A 10,356-nucleotide genomic window follows, 5' to 3' on the forward strand; every position below is an offset into this window, starting at 1 on the left:
TAGGGTCACATCTATATGGGGCTGAGTTAGCATGTTGTCAGTAGGGTCATCTATATGGGGCTGAGTTAGCATGTTGTCAGTAGGGTCACATCTCTATGGGGCTGAGTTAGCATGTTGTCAGTAGGGTCATCTATATGGGGCTGAGTTAGCATGTTGTCAGTAGGGTCACATCTCTATGGGGCTGAGTTAGCATGTTGTCAGTAGGGTCATCTATATAAGGCTAGGATAATGGATCCAGACAGGATAATGGTTCCAACAGGATAATGGATCCAGACAGGATACCACCCGGCTGTAGTGTTAAGTGATCCCCATTTCCCTCCATATTCTATCAGTCCTGAGCTCCATACTTGTACGTACCAGGTTGAGCACACGACTGTTATCATTGATCCTTTTCCACTTGCTTCTTTTTCACCTTCGACCCTGACCCTTCTCCAGACTGCAACACACAGAGAGAGGGGTTAGACAGGACGATGGCAGAATGAGGGGCAGGCCCGCAGAACACACAGAAACACCAGGCAGACTGAAACTCTTCTCCACTAGTGTCCTAGACATGCTGAAAGAAAACACTAAGGGAGTTGTTAATTCACTACATCCAGCTGATTGGCATCACTCCACCATCAGGTTCATAGTCTGACCAGTAAACACTGACAGTCCAATGACATCACACTGACAGCAGGTCAGATTGAGCTCTCTGATCGCTTCACGTTGAACTGACAACCACACACCACAGCACTCTGAAGCATTCCGCACTGCTAGTCTACTGTCAGTGTCTACCGTCTAGTTGGAACTCTCTCCACTACTAGTCTACTGTCTAGTTGGAACTCTCTCCACTACTAGTCTAGTCTAGTTGGAACTCTCTCCACTACTAGTCTACCGTCTAGTTGGAACTCTCTCCACTACTAGTCTACTGTCTAGTTGGAACTCTCTCCACTACTAGTCTACCGTCTAGTTGGAACTCTCTCCACTACTAGTCTACCGTCTAGTTGGAACTCTCTCCACTACTAAATCTACCGTCTAGTTGGAACTCTCTCCACTACTAGTCTACTGTCTAGTTGGAACTCTCTCCACTACTAGTCTACTGTCTAGTTGGAACTCTCTCCACTACTAGTCTACTGTCTAGTTGGAACTCTCTCCACTACTAGTCTACTGTCTAGTTGGAACTCTCTCCACTACTAGTCTACTGTCTAGTTGGAACTCTCTCCACTACTAGTCTACTGTCTAGTTGGAACTCTCTCCACTACTAGTCTACTGTCTAGTTGGAACTCTCTCCACTACTAGTCTACCGTCTAGTTGGAACTCTCTCCACTACTAGTCTACTGTCTAGTTGGAACTCTCTCCACTACTAGTCTACTGTCTAGTTGGAACTCTCTCCACTACTAGTCTACTGTCTAGTTGGAACTCTCTCCACTACTAGTCTACTGTCTAGTTGGAACTCTCTCCACTACTAGTCTACCGTCTAGTTGGAACTCTCTCCACTACTAAATCTACCGTCTAGTTGGAACTCTCTCCACTACTAGTCTACTGTCTAGTTGGAACTCTCTCCACTACTAGTCTACTGTCTAGTTGTAACTCTCTCCACTACTAGTCTACTGTCTAGTTGGAACTCTCTCCACTACTAGTCTACTGTCTAGTTGGAACTCTCTCCACTACTAGTCTACCATTAGTGTCAACACCACACTTCAGTCTACTGTCTAGTTGGAACTCTCTCCACTACTAGTCTACTGTCTAGTTGGAACTCTCTCCACTACTAGTCTACCATTAGTGTCAACACCACACTTCAGTCTACTCTATGATCATGGAGCAAACCTCAGTCTTTCCCCTCTGACCCTTAGAGCTCTCCTGCTCTGCCTTAGGGCCTCCTCGGGAGCGCTTGTTTCTCTTCCTGCCCTTATTTTCCTTCCTGCCTCCTCCTCCTCCTGCTGCTTCTCCTCTTCCTCCTGCTCCTCCTTCTCCTACTGCTCCTCCTGCTGTCACCTCCTCTGTAGTAGCAGTAGTAGCAGCAGTAAAAGTAGTTGCCGTAGCAGCAGTACGACGTACTACTTTCCTGATGACCTTAGGAGTGGAGGGGTATAAAGTCATGTTAGGACAGAGGAATGGGGATGGGGGTTGGAGATGGGGAGGATGGGCATGGGGGGAGATGTTCAGGTGATATCAGAAGAGGACAGGGTGATGATGTAATAGGGGTGTGGGGTGTGTAGTGAAGGGGGGTACAGCAGTTACTTTTCGGGTGACTATGTTTCCATCCTCGTCTGTGAACTGCTCTTCTGTCACTGACTCCACAGGGATGTTTCTGGCCTGTTCTCCCTGAGAATGATATGGTACAGTAGGATTTACCTGTCATTAGTTTACCTGAGGTTAATTTACCGGTCATCATTAGTTTACCTGAGGTTAGTTTACCTGACGTTAGTTTGCCTAACATTAGTTTACCTGTCATCATTAGTTTACCTGAGGTTAGTTTACCTGAGGTTAGTTTACCTGACGGTAGTTTACCTGACGGTAGTTTACCTGTCATCATTAGTTTACCTGAGGTTAGTTTCCCTGTCATCATTAGTTTACCTGAGGTTAGTTTACCTGTCATCATTAGTTTACTTGAGGTTAGATTAACTGAGTTTAGTTTACCTGATGTAAGTTTGCCTGACATTAGTTTGCCTGTCATCATTAGTTTACCTGAGGTTAGTTTACCTGTCATCATTAGTTTACCTGAGTTTAGTTTACCTGAGGTTAGTTTAGCTGAGGTTAGTTTACCTGAGTTTAGTTTACCTGAGGTTAGTTTACCTGACATTAGTTTCTATGTTATCATTAGTTTACCTGAGGTTAGTTTCCCTGTCATCATTAGTTTACCTGAGGTTAGTTTACCTGTCATCATTAGTTTACCTGAGGTTAGTTTACCTGTCATCATTAGTTTACCTGAGGTTAGTTTACCTGACTTTAGTTTACTTGACATTAGTTTCTCTGTAATCATTAGTTTACCTGAGGTTAGTTTACCTGTCATCATTAGTTTACCTGAGGTTAATTTACCAGTCATCATTAGTTTACCTGAGGTTAGTTTACGTGACGTTAGTTTGCCTGACATTAGTTTACCTGTCATCATTAGTTTACCTGAGATTAGTTTACCTGAGGTTAGTTTGCCTGACGGTAGTTTACCTGTCATCATTAGTTTACCTGAGGTTAGTTTCCCTGTCATCATTAGTTTACCTGAGGTTAGTTTACCTGTCATCATTAGTTTACTTGAGGTTAGATTAACTGAAGTTAGTTTACCTAAGTTTAGTTTACCTGATGTAAGTTTGCCTGACATTAGTTTGCCTGTCATCATCAGTCTACCTGAGGTTAGTTTACCTGTCATCATTAGTTTACCTGAGGTTAGTTTAGCTGAGTTTAGTTTACCTGAGGTTAGTTTAGCTGAGTTTAGTTTACCTGAGTTTAGTTTACCTGAGTTTAGTTTACCTGAGTTTAGTTTACCTGAGGTTAGTTTACCTGAGGTTAGTTTACCTGAGTTTAGTTTGCCTGACGTTAGTTTACCTGTCATCATTAGTTTACCTGAGGTTAGTTTACCTGTCATCATTAGTTTACCTGAGGTTAGTTTACCTGAGGTTAGTTTACCTGAGGTTAGTTTACCTGGCATTAGTTTGCCTGACGGTAGTTTACCTGTCATCATTAGTTTACTTGAGGTTAGTTTACCTGAAGTTAGTTTACCTGAGTTTAGTTTACGTGAGGTTAGTTTACGTGTCATCATTAGTTTACCTGAGGTTAGTTTAACTGAGGTTAGTTTACCTGACATTAGTTTGCCTGACGGTAGTTTACCTGTCATCATTAGTTTACTTGAGGTTAGTTTACCTGAAGTTAGTTTACCTGAGTTTAGTTTACCTGATGTTAGTTTGCCTGTCATCATTAGTTTACCTGAGTTTAGTTTACCTGATGTAAGTTTGCCTGACGTTAGTTTGCCTGTCATCATTAGTTTACCTGAGGTTAGTTTACCTGAGGTTAGTTTACCTGTCATCATTAGTTTACCTGAGGTTAGTTTACCTGACTTTAGTTAACTTGACATTAGTTTCTCTGTCATCATTAGTTTACCTGAGGTTAGTTTACCTGTCATCATTAGTTTACCTGAGGTTAATTTACCAGTCATCATTAGTTTACCTGAGGTTAGTTTACGTGACGTTAGTTTGCCTGACATTAGTTTACCTGTCATCATTAGTTTACCTGAGGTTAGTTTGCCTGATGGTAGTTTACCTGTCATCATTAGTTTACCTGAGGTTAGTTTCCCTGTCATCATTAGTTTACCTGAGGTTAGTTTACCTGTCATCATTAGTTTACTTGAGGTTAGATTAACTGAAGTTAGTTTACCTAAGTTTAGTTTACCTGATGTAAGTTTGCCTGACATTAGTTTGCCTGTCATCATCAGTCTACCTGAGGTTAGTTTACCTGTCATCATTAGTTTACCTGAGTTTAGTTTACCTGAGGTTAGTTTAGCTGAGTTTAGTTTACCTGAGTTTAGTTTGCCTGACGTTAGTTTACCTGTCATCATTAGTTTACCTGAGGTTAGTTTACCTGTCATCATTAGTTTACCTGAGGTTAGTTTACCTGAGGTTAGTTTACCTGAAGTTAGTTTACCTGACATTAGTTTGCCTGACGGTAGTTTACCTGTCATCATTAGTTTACTTGAGGTTAGTTTACCTGAAGTTAGTTTACCTGAGTTTAGTTTACGTGAGGTTAGTTTACCTGTCATCATTAGTTTACCTGAGGTTAGTTTACCTGAGGTTAGTTTACCTGAGGTTAGTTTACCTGAGGTTAGTTTAACTGAGGTTAGTTTACCTGACATTAGTTTGCCTGACGGTAGTTTAGTTTACCTGAGGTTAGTTTACCTGAGGTTAGATTAACTGAAGTTAGTTTACCTAAGTTTAGTTTACCTGATGTAAGTTTGCCTGACATTAGTTTGCCTGTCATCATCAGTCTACCTGAGTTTAGTTTACCTGTCATCATTAGTTTACCTGAGGTTAGTTTAGCTGAGTTTAGTTTACCTGAGGTTAGTTTAGCTGAGTTTAGTTTACCTGAGTTTAGTTTACCTGAGTTTAGTTTACCTGAGGTTAATTTACCTGAGGTTAGTTTACCTGAGGTTAGTTTACCTGAGTTTAGTTTGCCTGACGTTAGTTTACCTGTCATCATTAGTTTACCTGAGGTTAGTTTACCTGTCATCATTAGTTTACCTGAGGTTAGTTTACCTGAGGTTAGTTTACCTGACATTAGTTTGCCTGACGGTAGTTTACCTGTCATCATTAGTTTACTTGAGGTTAGTTTACCTGAAGTTAGTTTACCTGAGTTTAGTTTACCTGATGTTAGTTTGCCTGTCATCATTAGTTTACCTGAGGTTAGTTTGCCTGACGTTAGTTTACCTGAGTTTGGTTTACCTGATGTAAGTTTGCCTGACGTTAGTTTGCCTGTCATCATTAGTTTACCTGAGGTTAGTTTACCTGTCATCATTAGTTTAGCTGTGGTTGTGGTTAGTTTACCTGAGGTTAGTTTACCTGACATTAGTTTCTCTGTTATCATTAGTTTACCTGAGGTTAGTTTACCTAAGGTTAGTTTACCTGTCATCATTAGTATACCTGAGGTTAGTTTACCTGACATTAGTTTGCCTGACGGTAGTTTACCTGTCATCATTAGTTTACCTGAGGTTAGTTTACCTGCCCTAGGGACAATAGCAATAGTTTACCTGAAGTTAGTTTACCTGAGGTTAGTTTACCTGAGTTTAGTTTGTCATCATTAGTTTACCTGAGGTTAGTTTACCTGAGTTTAGTTTGCCTGACGTTAGTTTAACTGTCATCATTCGTTTACCTGAGGTTAGTTTACCTGAGTTTAGTTTAGCTGAGTTTAGTTTACCTGAGGTTAGTTTAGCTGAGTTTAGTTTACCTGAGTTTAGTTTACCTGACGTTAGTTTACCTGTCATCATTAGTATACCTGAGGTTAGTTTACCTGTCATCATTAGTATACCTGAGGTTAGTTTACCTGACATTAGTTTGCCTGACGGTAGTTTACCTGTCATCATTAGTTTACCTGAAGTTAGTTTACCTGAGGTTAGTTTACCTGAGTTTAGTTTATCTGATGTTAGTTTAGCTGAGTTTAGTTTACCTGAGTTTAGTTTACCTGACGTTAGTTTACCTGTCATCATTAGTTTACCTGAGTTTAGTTTACCTGAGTTTAGTTTGCCTGACGTTAGTTTACCTGTCATCATTAGTTTACCTGAGGTTAGTTTACCTGCCCTAGGGACAATAGCAACACAAAGCTCCATTTGCAAAAAGCACTGCCACAACATGACCCTTTAATACCACCACTCATCCAATAAACACACAGAACATTAAATGACTATGTCACATAAGATTAACTTCGTAGAGGGATCCAGAGAAAACCACAAGTGGTGATGGTAACATTGTACATGGAACTGAAAACACAAGCCAACATCAACAGTATGCAAGCCATGATGAAAGACTGAGTTTAACTACGTATATTAGAATGATGTGATGATAGAATGATCTGGAACAATGTGAGTGTGAATTCTTGCTGTGATAAGAAACCTGTCAAATCTTTGATGTTAAAATGAAGACAGGCTAGGAAGTAGATGGATGTAAAACATGCCGAAGCCTCCAGAGCTGGTGAGTGCTACTGTCATTCACTAGCTAATACCACATGGATAGTAGAACTAGCCGTGAACAGATCAACCCAGTCAGCCAGTAGCTACAGCTAGTTGAGAACAGCTGGTCAAGCAGAAAGGCAGCAGAGCTCTAGGTTCCTGTAGAGCCTGACTGTCACATCCGGCCCAGGCCACACAGACAGACAGGCCCAGGCCACACAGACAGACAGGCCCAGGCCACACAGACAGACAGGCTTAGGCCACACAGACAGACAGGCCCAGGCCAGACAGACAGACAGGCCCAGGCCACTCAGACAGACAGGTCCAGGCCACACAGACAGACAGGCCCAGGCCACACAGACAGACAGGTCCAGGCCACACAGACAGACAGGCCCAGGCCACACAGACAGACAGGCCCAGGCCACACAGACAGACAGGCCTAGGCCACACAGACAGACAGGCCCAGGCCACTCAGACAGACAGGCCCAGGCCACACAGACAGACAGGCCTAGGCCACACAGACAGACAGGCCCAGGCCACACAGACAGACAGGCCCAGGCCAGACAGACAGACAGGCCTAGGCCACACAGACAGACAGGCCCAGGCCACACAGACAGACAGACAGGCCCAGGCCACACAGACAGGTCCAGGCCACACAGACAGACAGGCCTAGGCCACACAGACAGACAGGCAGGCCCAGGCCACACAGACGGACAGCACATTGATAACATCACAGGCCTCACTGGGGCAACACACCACTCAGTGCCACAAGCAGGCCAGGTACCTTCAGAATGACCCTCCGTCGAAACACCTTGGTGGTGACAGTCCGTTCCTCATCAGAGCTGGTCTCCTTATCTCTACCACCCTCCTGATGAACCAGGCAGGGTTAGGGCTCTGACTTCACAGTAACAACTATGTCCTGCGTTGCAACTGACATGTGGTTCAGAACAGCCCTGTCATAGATCCTGACTGACATGTGGTTCAGAACAGCCCTGTCATAGATCCTGACTGACATGTGGTTCAGAACAGCCCTGTCATAGAGATCCTGTCTGACATGTGGTTCAGAACAGCCCTGTCATAGATCCTGACTGACAATGTGGTTCAGAACAGCCCTGTCATAGATCCTGACTGACATGTGGTTCAGAACAGCCCTGTCATAGATCCTGACTGACATGTGGTTCAGAACAGCCCTGTCATAGATCCTGACTGACATGTGGTTCAGAACAGCCCTGTCATAGATCCTGACTGACATGTGGTTCAGAACAGCCCTGTCATAGATCCTGACTGACAAGTGGTTCAGAACAGCCCTGTCATAGATCCTGTCTGACATGTGGTTCAGAACAGCCCTGTCATAGATCCTGACTGACATGTGGTTCAGAACAGCCCTGTCATAGATCCTGTCTGACATGTGGTTCAGAACAGCCCTGTCATAGATCCTGACTGACATGTGGTTCAGAACAGCCCTGTCATAGATCCTGACTGACAGGAATGATTTTAGATCCTGACTCAGAGGTTCGTCTTAAAGAAATACACTGTCCAGCCACAAGGGTTAAAACTGAAGAAGTGAAGAAGATGCATTTGTTTTCCACCTTGATCCTTTGGACATGGTCGTCACCAGCTAGATATCAGAGTACATTGGTCTTTCCCATAACACATAAACCTTGTGAGTGAGATGAGAACAGATGTACAGCCATGTCCACAATAACAGCACAGAGTCATGATGTGTAGAGTTACCTGGACTAACAGTAGAGTCATGATGTGTAGAGTTACCTGGACTAACAGCAGAGTCATGATGTGTAGTTACCTGGACTAACAGCAGAGTCATGATGTGTAGAGTTACCTGGACTAACAGCAGAGTCATGATGTGTAGAGTTACCTGGACTAACAGCACAGAGTCATGATGTGTAGAGTTACATGGACTAACAGCAGAGTCATGATGTGTAGAGTTACCTGGACTAACAGCAGAGTCATGATGTGTAGTTACCTGGACTAACAGCAGAGTCATGATGTGTAGAGTTACCTGGACTAACAGCAGAGTCATGATGTGTAGAGTTACCTGGACTAACAGCAGAGTCATGATGTGTAGTTACCTGGACTAACAGCACAGTCATGATGTGTAGAGTTACCTGGACTAACAGCACAGTCATGATGTGTAGAGTTACCTGGACTAACAGCAGAGTCATGATGTGTAGAGTTACCTGGACTAACAGCACAGAGTCATGATGTGTAGAGTTACATGGACTAACAGCAGAGTCATGATGTGTAGAGTTACCTGGACTAACAGCACAGAGTCATGATGTGTAGAGTTACCTGGACTAACAGCAGAGTCATGATGTGTAGAGTTACCTGGACTTTGTGCTGTGACACCTGCACTCCTCCCTCCTCCTGCTTCTGCTCCTTGCTGCTTGGTCCTGCTGTGCTGTCCTTAACCAGAGTCCTTCTGCTTCCCTCTTCCTGCCTTCCTTGTGACGCTGACGCCCTTCCCTCGTCCTCGACCTGGCCATGACCCTTCACCCCGTTGGATGAACCCTGGGCCTCAGGATGTGACCCGGGCTGGGACAGGAAGTCAGCGTGGTCTCCATTGGATTTCTCTGCTGGTCGGACAGGTGATGTCGTCAGGGAGTCCAGGGAATTCACAGGGCTTGGGGAGGAGGAGGGGAGACAGGGGGAGGAGAGAGGAAGGGGAAGAGAAGAGAAGGGGAGGGTGGGAGAGGGGGGCGAGGGGGAGGGTGGGAGAAGGAGGGTGGGGGAGGAGAGAGGAAAGGGAAGAGAGGGAGAGGGAGGGTGAGAGAGGGAGGGCAGAGGAGGAGGCGGGGAGACAGGGGAGGAGAGAGGAAGGGGAAGAGAGGAGGAGGGGGAGGGTGGGAGAGGGTGGGAGGAGGGTGGAGGAGAGAGGAAGGGGTAGAGGAGGAGAGAGGAAGGGGAAGAGAGGAGGAGGGGGATGGTGGGAGAGGGTGGGAGGAGGGTGGAGGAGAGAGGAAGGGGTAGAGGAGGAGAGAGGAAGGGGAAGAGAGGAGGAGACGGGAGGGTGGGAGAGGGAGGGAGGGCGAGGGGGAGGGGAAGAGAGGGAGAGCCGGGGAGATTACAATTAGAATTAGAAAAACATTGTCCACGCAATGTGGAAATACACTACATGACAAAACGTATGTGGACACCTGCTCGTCAAACATCTCATTCCAGTTGGTCCTCCCTTTGCTGCTATAACAGTCTCCACTCTTCTGGGAAGGCCTTCCACTAGATGTTGGAACATTTATGCAGGGCCTGGCTTGCAGTCGGCGTTTCAATTCATCCCAAAGGTGTTCGATGGGGTTGAAGTCAGGGCTCTGTGCAGCCAGTCAAGTTCATCCACACCGATCTCAACAAACCATTACTGTATAGACCTTGCTTTGTGCACAGGGGCATTGTCATGCTGAAACAGGAAAGGACGTTCCCCAAACTGTTGCCACAAAGTTGGAAGCACAGAATCATCTAGAATGTCATGGAATGCTGCAGCATTAAGATCTCTGTTCACTGGAACTAAGGGGAACGAACCATGAACCATTATTCCTCATCCACCAAACTTTACAGTTGACACTATGCATTGGGGTAGGTAGCGTTCTCCTGGCATCCGCCAAAACCAGATTCATCTGTCGGACTCCCAGATGGTGAAGTGTGATTCATCACTCCAGAGAACGCGTTTCCACCATCGAGAGTCCAATAGCGGCGAGCTTTACACCACTCCAGCCAACGCT

General features: G+C 44.9%; 1 protein-coding gene across 1 annotated transcript in view; it reads right to left on the reverse strand.

Moving 5' to 3' along the window:
- The window catches only part of LOC135513396 (ankyrin-3-like), a 194,982-nt gene that overhangs the window by 2,687 nt on the left and 181,939 nt on the right, over window positions 1-10,356 (reverse strand). The window contains 5 exon segments of the mRNA XM_064936320.1: window positions 358-436; window positions 1,807-2,052; window positions 2,221-2,304; window positions 7,410-7,493; window positions 8,972-9,266. Coding sequence (XP_064792392.1) covers window positions 380-436; window positions 1,807-2,052; window positions 2,221-2,304; window positions 7,410-7,493; window positions 8,972-9,266 — 766 coding nt within the window. The 3' untranslated portion in view covers window positions 358-379.

This window comes from Oncorhynchus masou, chromosome 24 (genome assembly GCF_036934945.1).
Source record: "Oncorhynchus masou masou isolate Uvic2021 chromosome 24, UVic_Omas_1.1, whole genome shotgun sequence".
NCBI lineage: Eukaryota > Metazoa > Chordata > Actinopteri > Salmoniformes > Salmonidae > Oncorhynchus > Oncorhynchus masou.